The sequence below is a fragment of the Excalfactoria chinensis genome, chromosome 5, assembly GCF_039878825.1.
Source record: "Excalfactoria chinensis isolate bCotChi1 chromosome 5, bCotChi1.hap2, whole genome shotgun sequence".
Classification (NCBI taxonomy): Eukaryota; Metazoa; Chordata; class Aves; order Galliformes; family Phasianidae; genus Excalfactoria; species Excalfactoria chinensis.
Genome location: NC_092829.1, coordinates 55396500 through 55412431, shown reverse-complemented (window position 1 = coordinate 55412431; position 15932 = coordinate 55396500). Strand labels below are relative to the sequence as shown.

Sequence of the window (15932 nt, the reverse complement as noted above, 5' to 3'; positions counted from 1 at the left end):
TGTGTCAGTGCATCTTGTGACAGCAAGTAGGATCATAATCCAAAGCAAAATTCACAGATCAGGGTCAGATGGTGTCACGTCATCCATAGGGATGCTATCATGTGGGCACCCTGCATTGTCTGCCGTGCTGCATTCGCCATCAGGAGCAGGCCCAAAACTGGTTTCATATGGTCCAAGCGAGTTATCTAAGTGGAAAACTGTAAGGGTCAAATGATTATGGTTTATGTATTGCTTGAAAATTCTTATCTCCATCACAGTGTGTGATTATTCGACAGTTGTCACAGCTAAATTTTTTGTATATATGGGGGCCATGGGAAGTAAAAGGCAAAAGCCACAATTCAACATGAGAGTAGTGCATCCTCTCAGTAGCATCCATTCTGCATGTTTATGGATGGCCCATTTACAAAGCTACTTCTGGCAGCTTTCAACTGTTGCATCTTTAAGCCAGAAAGGACATATTGCTAGAGATTTGTTTTGATTTGATTGTGTATGAAAAAAAACAACTTAGTGTTAAAACATGTGAAAATGGGAACATAGCAGGAATGTTTGGAGACTGCATGATTACACTTGAGTACAAATATATATACACGTTTATAGAAAAGACAAAGGATAATAGATATGGTATTCCTTGATATTTTGATATTTAAACAGAGTTTGTGAGAAACAATGAGAAAGAAGGACAGAGGTGTGGAGTTGAGGGGAGAATTAGTGAAGTTATAATGAAAAATAAGGGAGGGTACTGTCAGATAAACATCACTTTATCTGGACTCGATGATGTAGTTCATAAGAATTCAGTAAGACTAGAGGATTTAAATGACTTCATATAGAAATAAAAGATGACCTTATGCAAAGCACTTGTGCTGTTTCTTACCTGGACTGTTTCTTGTATCATAAAGCCTTCTGTGGGAAAATGATTCAGACCTTTCCTTATCACATAGAAAACATCCCATCAGACCAATTAATATAGATCCCAAAACTCCTACAGTGATACCAACTATTACTCCTGTGTTGTTGGTTTTACCTAGGAGAGGGAGAATTAAAAAAAAAAAAAAAAAAAAAAAAAAAAAAAAAAAAAAAAAGGAAGAGATTTAAATGGCAATAATGTGTATAATCAGGTACTTCACCCTCACATTATAGCAGTCAAGGTTCTTGTGGAGTATGGGCACTAAGCATCTGAAACACTTTGCAGACCATGACAAAACCAACCTCTGCAGAAATTACCAGCCTTTGTAAAGCAAAACAGACATCTCTGTCCTTGATTTTCAAGAGAGTGGATTGGAAAAAAAAAGGCCAAGTGAGTTTTCAGCCTAATTTAATTTAATTTAATTACAGAATCAAATACTGTCCTTTAGTTTAAAGAGATAAGCAAGCAACAGTCGCTCTCTGAGTGCATTTATTTGTGAGTATTTTAAACCAGCAGTTAAAATTGCAGCCTCTTAATTCCAAATGTCTGCACTCTGAAGTACTAATTTAAAAGGTTACAAGTCCAGAAATGTTTTCTGCACTTATATGGTTAGCAGAAAAACAGCATTTCTCAACAGATTTCATGAACATTTTCCTTAGGGTATTTTCTTTCTGTTGGAATTGAGCTGACACTCCTACCCCTTTACTTTTCAGCCACGTTATTTAAAAACAGGGTATGTTGTAATTATTAGAACTGTGATAGGAAACGTGAAAGCCTGATGCTCTTTCAGCTCTTAGTACATATTGTACTGCGCTGGATGTGATGGATAAGCCTTTCAGTCAGAAGCCTTTCAGAAGAGCTTGTTAGATAATTAATGGCAAAAATTAGTGTAGCTAGTAATCTTTTCTTTTCCTATAGGCCCAATTTGGAACTGTAGGATAGAGAAGTGCTATGAAAGCTTTATGCTCCATTGTTTTCCCACGCGTACTCAACTTAATAATTAACACGATATGAGTAATTCCTTTGGAAGTGTTAAAAAATAACCCAAGCACCTTTAGTCATTAGTTTCTGAACTTAGATAAGTTGATGTGCTGCAGGTTTAAAATGTTATTCCTGTATTATGCTTTGTTGATCCACACTACCACCCTTTCTATTGCGTTGTTATTTGTTTTTCCTTCTTTTGCTCGTTCTCCACACTGAGGAGTGCTAGAAATGAGGAAACTGGGTGCTGTTGGATTGTGTGTGACTCTTAAAGTAATAGAAGTGCAATTAGAGTCAGCCAGTCTATAGATGAAGTGTGAGATAACTGTTAAGAATTATGCCAGCATTTCGCTTTAAGTGAGTTTTAGTCTATACTAGATCAGCTATTAATTCATCCATCCTATGTAGCATCCTGTTCAGTGTTTGTTTTTTAGAAAAAGGTTTGATTTCAGCGTTAGAAGTTTATTACAGAATCATAGAATGACTTGGGTTGGAAAGGACCTCAAAGATCATCTCTTTCCAACCCCCCTATTTAATCCATGTTATTTAGACTTCAGCTAAGCATTTACCTTTATTGGTATCTTCTTCCTTTGGCAGTACAGGAGAAGTGTTGGTAAAACTATGCTTCAGGTCTGCTGTCTGCTGAATGATGCTGAGGTCTGGTGTGGGACCATCCTGCATCGTTGTGAGGGATGTCAGAGCAGTGTCTGCAGAGAGCGAAGTGGGGATGGTGGAAGGGCTGTCACTGGGGAGTGCTGCTTCCTGATGGGTGCTCCCTGTGGGTGCAGAGCTGCTCAGTGTTGCTGTGAATGGCACATCAGCAGAAACAGAAGCAGCATCTTTGGTTGTTGTAGAGTAGTCACCTGATGTTGTAAGTGTTGCTGAGGATATCAGGATTCTTTTCAGGTTTGGGGCAGAGCTATTTGTTCCATCTCTTGTTGCCGCAGTGAACATTGAAGGTAACGTGGTGCCCTCAGTGGATCTCAGAGGTGTGCTGACTGTCTGTCTGCTCATCTCTCTTTTCTCTGTTGCATTCTTATTGGCATTGGCAGTTGCTGGAGTTGGACTTATAGCAGAGGGAATTAAGGCAAGTAGAAAAAAGAACATGATTCCGCAGGAGGGTTGAATGGTCTTGACTTCAAAAGTTGTTTTGCTATATGGAGAATGTGCAAGAAATGATTTTATTCTGCAAAACAAAACTGATCCGTTATGGTCCAAGTAAGCTAATATAATAAGTTAAGTGTTAGACTGTAGAACTCTCAGTAGTTGACCACAGGTTGATGCTGAAAACTTTACATCAGGTGTTAATGACTTTAATAGTGACTCAAAAGAATACGGATGGTCAACAACTGCAAAAACACAAAACAAAGCTTTCATGTTTCTATAAACAAATTTCATACTAAGAGGGGAATAATCCCAAACCACTTGGTATAGGAAGCTGTTATGATGCATTGATGGTGCATGATGCACATGGTGTTGGATGGTGCACTTGTGGTCGTGTTTACTGGGAAGGGTGGCAGTGCTAAGAGTGTGCTAAAGAGTTACACCCCATTATGAAGAATTGTTACTGTTAAAATTAGCCCTAAAAACTGGTGCTTAAGATTCTGTGACTCTGATCATGGTGTGTCATATGAGTGCTGCCAGGAGCGAACTGAAATCTCATTCAGTCCAGGGATTATGGATGGTGCTGAATTGGTGAAATGGAAACTTCTTGTCTGATGTAGAACTAGAAGCTTCATACTAAGCCTTAACTTTTCAAATGTTATATTGAGAACAGTGAAGAGCAGTCATCTTGAAATCCTTTGGTCGTAGCAGATAGACTGTTCAGTATATCAGAGTAATGGGAGTGTTGCTCTTTTTTGGGCAGAGGTTTTAAATGCGAGACAGGCTGATGTCACACTGTTTTTAACTCCCATACATAACCTCTTATGTGACAGCGTGGTAGAAACTGTAGGTAAGTTCAGAACCCCATTAAATAAATAGGTGTTCTATGTGGGTACTTTACTCTCTGAAGAAAGGAGATGTACGTCTGCAAAAAGTAACTTTCTTCCCTTGTTTGCAGCCTCCCCTCCTACTGCCTTGGGCTTTTTGCTGTCTTTTTATTTCTTTAAATGTGTGTTTCCTCCAAGTTAACTTCTTTGTATATTGCACAGTCGGAGCAATGGAAAGTGCACATGCCATAAGAGTAGATAGGAGTCAGCTACAGATAATGCTATAGATGATAATAATTAATATGTACATATTGTGTCAACGTACCTCACTTTGGATTGAATCTGTTCTTACTTCTCTTGTACTTTATTCAAAGTTTCCTGAGTTTTCTGCTTAGAAAGTGGTACCATTACTTGAAGTGCATGTGTATTTATGAAATGTTATTTAATCTGCTTGCTAACATCTGTTTCATTTCTGGAGATGACATGTTTCCTGAGTTAATACCACTTATATGGCACGGAGGACCTGTGCTCAGAAAACAACTCTTTCTGTTTCAGTTGAACACAACCAGTCTGACTCCAAGCCAGCAAGCTAAAAGAAACTACTCTAGCTAACTACACAGTTATCTGCCCCAGTTATGGTTACAATTTGAGTGATAGGCCATCAGCTGACTATGAAATGCTCTGAAATCTGAATGTTAGATTCTAATTTGTTAGCGTTAATAGCAGCTGCAAAAAATAATGAAGAAAAACAAGTCTATTTTTAAAAGCTTTCAAACTTCCTTTCTTTTTAACACACTAATTAGGTGACATAGTAGAGAGCAAAGTGGATTTTGTTGTTTTATCCCGTTGCTGTAACCTGACAATGTATGGAAATTTCACTCAGCTGATTTTAACTGCAGTTTTCATTGGAGAGCAGTGTAAAAAGGAGCCAATATTCTTGCCAAACAAATTCTTTGTTGCTTTTAGTAAATGGCATTTACTTTTGTAATCTTCATTAGTAGTAACTAACCTCCTTAATTTGAAGGTTGTATGCTATGGTCCTGAGGCTGTGATCAGCTCTGCTTCCCAGAAACTCTTTTGTCTGCAGAAAATAACTCTTCTTTTAGTGCAGCATTAATATTCATGCAGGTCCCTCAAAGGTGCTGGTTGTCCTTAGAGCTTAATATGCAAATAGTGCTATTCCAATCAAACAGCAGTGATATAGAAGAGCCCAAAGCTTGAGTCGCCTCATCTTATGTTTCAGGAAGATATCAACAAATAGTGGGGGAAAAAAACACCAAAAGCTCCTTCTGTTTATTCACTGCTGTTCATATTGAGCAGTACCAATTCAGTAGAGATTGATGTATTTAGCAGAAGTGACCATAAAATGGAATTAATTTCCGCTTTTGTTATCCAGTTTACCTAAACTGGCTTTAGCATGAGGAATGAGACATAAGATCATTGCCACCATGTTTCTTAAGTGGATTTTGCACTCTGCACTTGTTTCTGTGCTGCCAGACTCAATTATAAGCTACTGGTGTACATACACATACATCTACCCACCTATGCTCCTTGGGCAGTCCTGGTTCCATTCAAGTCACGTTTCCTTGAGACTCCCCTGGGGTTGTGAACTTCACCACAAGGGCTGCACTGATTATACATGGCTTTTCCTCCTTAAACTGCTCAGATTTATACTGAGAATTTCTTCAACACGTTGAAAAAATATGTCCTAATTCTTATGTGGAACATGTTCAGATCTACAGAGATTGCATACGTGTACTAGGCTTTTCAAGTTTTATCTAACCTTGATATTTAAAAATAGATGGAATGAGTATAAAGCGAAGCCTAGAGTTTATCATCTCCTTGTATTCAGAAAGATCATTTGCAGCAGCAAATGATGGTCCCAGAAATGTACTGGATGTTTGTACCGGTGGCTGTTTGCTCACTGAAGTTCAGATTGCCTTCCAAGGATTGGACACTCTTAAATTTAATGAGCAAAGAATATTGCATTTTCAAACTTAATTTATGTATTGAACTGCGAAAATAGTTAACAAGCTTTTAGTAAATTATGCAAAGCAATGTTTATATTGCATAGTATAAATGCACTAGCATTGCTTTCTAAGTATGCACTGCTGGTACAACTGAGCAGCACAAACTGGAACAGGGCAGCAATACCTTTCATTGCAGAAATTTGCTTCAAGTTGGCAAACACTGAGTTTTTCACACCCATCATCTATAAGGGACTTTGAACTGACTCAGAAGTACATTCCATGTAGAATTTGGCTGCAATAATACCTAGCAGCTTCCCAAACACTATGAAAAAGAATAGAGCAGTTATTAATCAGATTCACTATTAATAAGTTCTTAAAAATACCCCCTCAGACTTACCTTGGAGCTCTACAAAAGATTCAAGTGTCGGAATGGTGCTGTGACACAGAGTGCGGGCAGCCTGCTGGGAGCACCAGAGTGCATGAGCCGTGCATGTGACAGTGTCACACTGGCAAGGAATGTGCAGTACAGGTGAAGTGAGGTGGGGCATTGCTTTGCTAAACGAAGAGGAGCGTCTCAGAACCTGCCTGAGAAACTTCCCTGTCGTTGTGACTAAGCTCCTTCATTACAGGGTCCCAGAAATCACAGTGTTTATGGTAAAGTGGGTAGGCAGTCCTTATTGCTTCATCTTTTTAAAGTCTTTGAACCCTTTGCTTATTATAAGGACCTGTAAGTCTTTATAATATAAAGCAAAAAAGGTTGTGCTAAGAAAAGTATGCCGTTGTATATTATATTAAAAAATGACTAATGTGGTGATCTAGCCAAGCTGTGATTTCTTTTATTCTTTTGTTCCCTGTGTGTATTTATTCTAGACAGGTATGTGAGGATGGTATGCGGTGAGGAGTGACTCAGAAGTGTTTGAGTGGAATGCCACGGTTCTGTTACCTGCATCCACTTCAGATTATTCAAGAACCAAATGCAAATGCTATTTCATAACTTGCGGTCAAGAGAATTGTTGAGTATATGACTTATAAGGAAGATGTTCTTATGGGACAGTTATAGGTGTTGTCATAATATGCTGCAGGGGACGAGTAGAAGGATTTATGTGAATGGTTCCAGCCTTTTTATTGCTCCTTTTGATGTATGAGGAGTGGTCTGTAAAAGGAAGGAGGACAGAGCCTGATACTGTGGGTTTGGCTTTCTTTGAATCCTGGCGTTCTTTTAAAGGGGATTTAGTGCAGTGTGTACCAGCAGACACCCATTTCACATTTATTGCTGTGGTTGGGTGGACACACGTCTAACAGACTGCTCAGGAGATCTGAAAACAACCTCCACTAATTGGTGTCCGAATTTGTATCATACACAGCATTAACTAAGTGACAAGGAGTTACTGTACGAAGTTTAACACTGTGCTTTTCACTAACACTCATGCATTATGGTTCTGATACTTAAATATATGTATATAAATAGTTGCATGGTATTTGAAAATAGCAGGACCTTAAAAAGGCTGCAATTCTGTTCAAAAGTAACTTGCAATTGCGTGAATGTTAGTTCAGCATTGGTCTCGTTGGGGTCGTTAGCAGTTCAATTCACATGCTATTGAAAGCAAATTTGTTCGTCTGGGTGACTTAAAACCTAATGAGGAGGTGCTCTGTGTCTCAGTTCTTGGTTAATTGTCATGTGCTCGCATTGCAGTGCCAGGATGCTGGCCCTCTGTTCCTGGAAGGCAAAGTCTCCAGCAGTGAGCACAAGTGTTAGCAGATGCGGAGCTGTGGCCATATGGAGACAAGGTGGCTGGGTACCCCAGGCAAGGAAGATGAGAAAGAACTGTTGTATTGGTTTTAAATGTACAGATGGAAACAAAATGTACAGAAGGTATACAAGTGAATAAGTAAAGGAAAAACTCACCAATGGTGGTGCCTTGACTGAAGCAGCTGAGGCAGTCCTCCCTGGTGAGCGATCTCCAAGAGATACTGCTCCAGTGGGAGTCAGCCCTTAAATGAGGTCTCAGAGGGGATGGAGTCAAGCTCCACCCCTCCTGGGAGCACAGCTACATCACTCTCACCTGTGCTCCCACAGCTGACCCCATACTTGCCTCAGCTGATTAATCAGAGGTTCAGGCTGTGATTACCAATCTCCCATACAACTGTTCAACTGTAACCTGTGTGCATTAAGCAGTAGTTTAAATTCTGAAGATTCTGTTGTAGTAGTCAGTGTTGTACCAAGGTTCTAGGACTGTTTTTATTGCATAGCTTTGCTACAAAGGAGTCCTAATGAGTAAAAAGCAATGGAGCTGAGTTTTCAGAAGGTCCTAGCTATTGCCAAGCGCTTCAGAGAGGCAGTGGAGGAGGTCCCCTAACTCCTTACAGGAATTCCTCTTTGCAATGACCGTTGAGGTAAATATGCACACCACTCATGTTGACTCAGTGGCTCTCACTGGTGGTTCAGGTGTGTTCACATAGCAGTCTTGGGTTCTCTGGGCGTTGCTCTGTTTTATTTCTCTACTGTCTGATTTCCATTCATAGCGTTTAACAGCAGCCATTTATCTTTTGTTCTTGGCAATGACAAGCTTTTGTTACACTGCCGACTGCATCAAAGAACAACACAATCTTTCCAGTCCCTTTTAAGCGTCAAACGTTCCTTGTACACTGGAAGATTAAGGACTGAGGAAAGCAAGTACCTCAGGGTTCTAGTTCAGTAGGAGCAGTATCTATACGTGTAAGGAAAGTAAACAGTGAGGTAACTTAAGTGAGAGAGAATCTCAAGAGCAGAAGGGTTTGGCAGAAACTATGCCTTGTCAAGCCTTGTTAGATCATGGGTGTTCTTGCCTTCTTGTTCACATGGTTAGATTAGTCATCTCTTATATGTCTTGTTTTTCTACAGGACTGAGTAAAGTCAAGGCTTAGCATTTTCAGAGCAGAGATTGGGGTAAGAGATGAGTCAAGGAAGAGTGCAACAGGGAGCTGGAAGGGCTCAGTGATGAGGAGAGCAGCAGAATAAAGGGAAACCAGGAAAGATGCAGACTTTTCATGAAAATGGCCAGTTGCTTGGTTTCTGTTTCACTGACTCAGGAATTTATGTCAGTGGGACTCAAAATTACTTGTCATAAAGTGGGCTTCTTCCTTACCTTCTATGCTTTTGAGCGTAACTGAGTGAACAACTTGATTTGTGCCATTTGTGCAAACTGTCAGCTGTTTGTGGGCTGGTTCATCCCAGTTCTGTGACTAGTAGGGAAAGGGGACCCAATGAACCCATGCCCCAGGAAAGGGAAAAAGGGTAGAGAGATGGGCCTTAGAACAGCAGCAACGATCTGAGGAGAAACAAACTAATTTACTAAATACAATATCAGAATGCAAGACAACACACTGTAATACAATATAGTATAATTAAAATTGAAGCTAATAAATAAAATGAGAGTGTCTGAAAGCCAAAGGCCTTACACTAATGCTGTGATGAGATGGCACTGGCAACAGAGACAAGCCAGATGATCAAAAAGGGGAGGGGAAGTAATTTTGGATGGATTTTATCATTCTCTCTGAACAGAAAATGGAAACACAAATTACACAAAGTCCTCTGGGTTATGTAGTATGGAGTTCTTCTCTTTCAGGAAAGGTACCCAGAAGTGGAGCATGAACTCTTTAACTCCCAGTGCACTGCATGTTGTTGTGATGTGGAATACTAATAACCAAAAATCATAAAACCATGGCATTCCACCCCTTATTCTACACCACAAGACAATACGTGACACAGACTTACTGTTGTCACTTGCTTGAGGAGGAGGTCTTCTTTTGATAGCTGTGATGCTGGAGGATTCAGGTCAGGAGGAAAAGAATTTGATCAGCTGCTCCAGAAGGCTGTTTTGATAATCCTGATCCCCATCAGGTGTATCTGACAGCACCATGGGCTTATCAGTTTCATCACAATAAAACAAAGTAGACAGTTTGTCCATCATGTCAGTCCAGTTTTTCAGTTACTTCTGCAGTGGCTGAAAAACAAACTCAAGAGGGGTTAAATGTAACTCAAAGCCATGAAGTCTATTAATCAGTTCATTCAAAAGGGGTCTTATGTGCCATCTGCCATTCATTGTTGCCATTGTACTGGCATACTTTCCTGGTGAAGTCCTTGTGAATTTACACCACCTATTTGGTGTGTACCTGACTCTCTCAGGATCTTGATTTGGATCATCAGGAGTGAATGTACATTGCAGTTCATTTCTTTATCTCAGGCATCAAATAGTCTTTGAAGGGGTATTTTTCTTTTACAGCTAACAGCATCCACTTCCAGAGGGTGAAGGCCTCATCCTGACATGTACTAATATCTGTCAATAGCTAAGTCCCTAGCAAAAGCCAGGCCCCAAATCATTTGTGCCTCCTCAGATCTTTCTGAGCCGCAACATCCCTGTCTCTATTTAGGCTCTCAGGATCTTGCAGGTGTTCAGGAGTAAAGTTTCATGACACTGGGGATGCCCATCTCTGCAAAGTCTCTCCACACTCGCTGCCACTCAGTATCTTCTGGCTCTAGGGAAAGTTACAATAAACTTCCTCAGCTTATTATAAATAAAGATACCAATGAGGAGTACATTCAGGCAGACCAACAAGGTGATCAGATGAGCATTCAAAAAAATGCATAAAGGATTCAAGGAAGAGACTTGGAAGACTTTAAAAATCACAAGTTCTGTGATCACAAGCAGCTTCCACTGGAAGCAGTTCTAAAAGGGAAATCAGAATCATTTTCTCTTTACAAAAGCAAGCTACCAGCAACCAAAAAGTTTATAGATATCTCAGAGTATTGGCAGTCCATCTGGACTTTCAAGGTCTTGTTTTCAGTTACCTGATGAGTTTTTCTAACGAAGCTCTCTGAGAGCAGAAAGAGATTCATTCTAAAAGGCCAAAACTTAAATGAAATTGGTGGAGAAGACAAGAACCATGCTTGGAGAGATGTAAGAACACACTCTCCAGAAATAATATCCAGGAACAAGTTCCTTTTATTCAGACATCCATCATTGCTGGGTAGTTGTATGGGGTAGACTTCTAGTCATTGCAGTTTAAAATAACACATGGATAAGTCATATGTGTTTATCAGGTACATATATGTTGCTACATTTAGAAGAATACTAAAAACGAAGGAATGTAAGACCATCCAATCCTTATTTGAAGCAGTAGGCTGCCTAGAAGGAAGCAAATTTTCTCAGTCCATATTTGACCTCATTGTTTTCTGGGGAAAAGTTGTGCAGACCCACATTTTGTAAGGCTGTCATCCAAACAATGTGTTTGCCCTTTATAGCTCTTGTTCTATACTATGGAAAAGAATGGGCAGCCTCCATGGCAAACTACAGTGTTAGGAAAACTTAATTTTTCATTGGCTGTAATTATTTTGGTAGGACCTACCACAAACACAAAGTTATGCGAAAGCTATGATTATGATCTTGCAACACAGATTAAAAATAATTATTTAAAGAAATATTTTAGTAGTAGGAAATGGTGTAAGCGAGTGAAGCATTGCTGGTTTTGTTCAAACAGAATAAAATAAGATCAGAATCTTGCTCTGCATTTATAGGCACCATTGTGTAGATGTGCTGTTTTCTTCAGAGGAAGATTTTAAGCAATGCATTTGAACAAAATTAATAGCAAATTAATCTAAAAGGGATGACTGTGTTTCGTAATAACAAGTACCTGTTTGTACAGATATAGCAAAAAGCATAATAAGTTTTAGTTCAACATCATAAAGCAGTGTTCCAGTTTTTACTGTGTTTATCTTAAAGTTATGTACATTTTTCATATTCCATGGTCAGGAAATGTCCAAAGAAAGTTACAATATGTTGATTTCCTTGAGTCAGAACTCTAGCTCTCATGGAGTCAACTCATGGAGTTCTTTCTTTCTTTTACTATAACTAAATGTGTTTGATGGTTTCCACAGCTACAGTCTTTCTAGAATTCTGGAAAAGACGGAGGGCTGTTTTAACCTACGACTGGGACCTCATAGATTGGGAAGATGAAGAGGTAAGATAAAACGGAGGTATGTCTGTAAAGTTTGCAGTCAGTGCTATTCAAGCATAATGCCAGCCATCTGAATTTGCCATTCACCCTGTATTTGTAGTTCTTATGCTACTTGAAGAATAAATCCCACTATATTTCTACATTTATTGAAAGTGCCCTTTCAAAAATTGAGTGGATTTTTTTTTATTTATTTTTTTATTTTCAGTTTACAAAGAGATCTTTAACAAGAATAAAATGCATGAGCTGTAATAGCCTTAGTAATGAGATGGATCCTTTCAAAGAGAGTGCAAGTTTAAGCTTTGGCCCACTCCTGGGTAGCCCAGCCAGTTCAGGGCTTCTTCAAGTTTTGAGGAGTGATTGCTGCCTATAATGGACATCAATATACACTGGGAAAGAAGAGAAGTATAGTGATGTTTTTCCTTTCTACAAGACACGAGTATCATAATAGGGCCCTGGATGAACAGACAACTTGATTTAGCCTCCCAACTAGGCAAAGATGCAATTGCTAGCAGTGAAAAAAACTATAACTCCAGAGACTGAAATGATGTACATGCAGAGGGACAAAAGCTACCACCAGTGTCAGCACAAATCCCTACAAGATTTTAATTCTGCAGTCTTGTGAAGTTCTAATCCTTGGAAGTTCTTAATCCTGTCTAGAAACAGAACGAGTGCAAGCAACGGGTCAGAAAGTGGATTTTAAATCCTTCTGAGAGGCATAACTCGCTCTTTGACATTCTGCTATCAGCTTTAGCAATCATCGAATGATTTTATTACTTTGCTCCATAGATCATAGCAAGTGTGACTGTAATGTAACCTACTATACTGTTGATTCACGTGCAGTATAACTCAGTAGAGACATTATCATTAACGTGCTTTATAGATTTCCGTAGACTTGTAGATACAAACTGGTAGCTTTTAATAAGTCCTTTCATATCACAAAAAGCACCATCATAACTGGCATTAACTTACAGCATTCTTATCAATTTCTGCATTGAAACTGGTGTTTAAACAGTACTGTGAACCATGATCCCTTTCCATACCCTCATTGACTGGGGAAGGCTCATAACTTCTCTCTTCTTCACTGATCTCTGGCACCTTTTCAAAGGATTTTCAAAAGATAAAATTGCTTCAAGTGGAACGTTATTAAAAGAATAGAAAAGAATTTGTATCAGGATTATTATTATTTTTTCTAATCACATTCTGGATGATTTTTTCTGATAGTTCAATGAAATAATACAACAAATGGGATCTCTCCTCTTATTCCAGGAAGAGCTGCGTCCCCAGTTTGAAGCTAAATATTCGCAAGTTGAGAGAGTAAATCCCATCACAGGAAAACCTGAACCTTTTCAGCCTTTCCCTGACAAACTCAGTCGACTGATGGTGTCTGTCTCAGGAATATTCTTCATGGTGAGGTTTAATAATATTGGAATTAGAGCCTTTAATCTTATCCTGATGTAAATACCGAACTAAGTCATTAATGTGTTCATTCAGAACAACGGATTTACATGACATAGGTAAAATGATCAGTTCAATCTTAATGCTTGTTTTAGGGATCTCTTTGTTGTAAAAGATGTGATACTGTTATCTAATAAAAGTACAAGAAAGAAACACTTAAATTCAGCCATTTAATATTTTGATGCTCTCAAAATTTGCTCCCAAAACAGATGGTCTGCTTTAGAACTCCTGTTAATTTATTGTTGCAGTGGAAACTATTCCCAATATGGTTTTCCTTGTTCTAATTTCTCTACTCATAAACACTTACCTGTAGATTTCACTCGTCCTCACCGCAGTTTTTGCAGTCGTGGTGTATCGTCTGGTGGCCATGGAACAGTTTGCTTCTTTCAAGTGGTATTTCATCAAGAAGTATTGGCAGTTTGCAACATCTGGCACTGGAGTCTGCATCAATTTTATGATCATCATGTCACTCAATGTTGTAAGTCTTCATTTAATGGAGAGATTTATGTAAAAGAGCAATTTATACAAGGTTACACTGGATATCAGAAGTATATATATGCTAGTATTGCAGGGCTAATACTGTGTTTATCAATGTTTTTTTCTTCTACTGCCTATTTTATTTGCCACTAGACATCTTTGATTGTGTCACCAGAGCACTGCTTTTGACATTTGCCTTCTTATTTTTCATGTACCTTTTGCAAAAAGCCAGTTCTCCAAATACAATGACATTTCAAATTCATTTTCCTTTTCTGTTTTGTTGTTGTTGCTTTTTTCTTTTCAATTCATGACTTCAATCAATGAATTAATTCTTAATTAAAATGCTGCTTCGATAATCATCGTTGCTCAGACCTGGAAGGTCTTGTTTAAGCTTCCCTCTCAAATAACAGTACAGGCTTCATCATTTGCTGTGGTAGCATGGTGTGCTACATAAACTCTATTCCCTTATAGCTGCAATAGCGTGCATCATTTTTCTTTTCCTTTTCAGACACAAATAGCTAAGAAGGAACAATAAGTCAGCAAACAGTGCCTTTTATTTCTGTTAAGGATATTGTGGACTTGCTGCAGTAAGAATGTAGTATTTAAAACAGGACTGTCGAGTATTTATTTCTGTTACTACATGTATAATTCTACGTTACAAAGAGTCAATTCAAGTTAGAAAGCACACCAAAATTATGGCCAAAGCTAAGACGTTGTCCTCTGTTCTCTGCCCATATTGCTTGGTGCTACAGGGCAACAAAACTCCTATGTCTTTGATGTGTTCTTCATTCTGCATTAAACATCACTACAGACAAGATATACTGTACCTACATCATCTCTTCTTTCTGTTTTAGGTATATGAAAAGGTTGCCTATCTCCTGACAGACTTAGGTATGTAGGTCTTTACTACTGATATGGTCCTTGCTACCAATGACATATATATTCATATTTCCTTAGAACAGGTGCATGCACAGTAACATGCTGCCATTTCCCTAAGTGAATTAGCACTGCCAGCAAAAGAAATGTTATAATGCTTTCATCAAAGAAATAATACAAAAGAAAGAAACCTATTATAGAATCATAGAATGGCTTGGGTTGGAAGAGACCACAAAGATCATCAACTTCCAGTGGCCCTGCCACCAGTCTCCAGATTGTACTTCTACTTTCCTATGTTTTTATAGTATAAAATGAAAAGATTGTTGTGTTAGAACTAAAATCAAAACATATTCTTTCTTAAAATGCTAAATCAGATATATGTATTTCTTTTTCCACTTCTTCCTAAATGCTGTTATTTACCTGTCTGGTTTGTTATTTCATTGGAACTTTGTTATGGAAAAGTTGGTTAAGATTACATTTTCTAAGATAAAAACATTATGTCAAATCTTAAAGCAGCACTAATTCCAGTCCATTACAAATTTTTATGCTGAAGCTCCTCTAATTCTGTCATATAGGTGAAGCTTTTTAATTCATAGAAAGCACATTGTAGGTGATAAGTTAAGACCTCCCTGTGAACACGTTACTGTTCGGTATTTCTTGTTACAGGCTATCTTTTCAGACCCTGTGAAATCACACCTTTGATTTTAACAGCTCACTCACTGCTTAAATTTAACAGCTCCCCCTTTTGGTTAAAATATTGAAGAGCATCAACTAAATAACCAGCTCGTAACTTCATCAGGTTTCATGTATCAGGCAAGTTAGAAAGATGCAAAAATGCATAGTCAGTTTATTCAGGTTAACAAAAGACTTTATAGTATTGTTGGGTTTTTCAGACCATGCTTTTCTCTCCACTTAGCTAAACTTTTTAAAGCTATTGGATTATTAAAAGACAAAGGGAATAGGAAACAAAAGAATATGACCTGATTTTTTTGGAGTACATTAAAAATATAATTTAATTTAATTTCAAGGCTGCTTTCTTGAATTAAGTACGGTGGAACATCAGGTGCATGAGATAGGTAGCTCTTCCTAAAATTTTCTGCTTGCAAGAGGTCATCCTAACCTTTGAGAATCAACAGCATCTACACGCAAAGCTAGTACACTCTAAATTTATATACGATCTATTTCAAAGTAGGCTTAAAGGTAACCAACCATGTAGTACAGATTGTAACATAAAAATCAGTGCAGCTTAGATTTCACCAATTTCTACCTCAGAAGTCAATCATTCTGCAAATGATAAGGACAAAATCCAAGTTGATGTAGGCCCACATAGGACACTTGTAATCC

The 15932-nt window shown here is 38.4% G+C and overlaps 1 protein-coding gene across 3 annotated transcripts in view; it reads left to right on the top strand.

The window, feature by feature from the left end:
* The window catches only part of ANO3 (anoctamin 3), a 110222-nt gene that overhangs the window by 80054 nt on the left and 14236 nt on the right, over positions 1–15932 (top strand). For all 3 annotated transcript variants that reach the window (XM_072337218.1, XM_072337220.1, XM_072337221.1), the window contains exons 15-18: positions 11701–11783; positions 13047–13187; positions 13549–13713; positions 14567–14603. In XM_072337218.1, coding sequence (XP_072193319.1) covers positions 11701–11783; positions 13047–13187; positions 13549–13713; positions 14567–14603 — 426 coding nt within the window. The remainder of the gene's footprint in view (positions 1–11700; positions 11784–13046; positions 13188–13548; positions 13714–14566; positions 14604–15932) is intronic.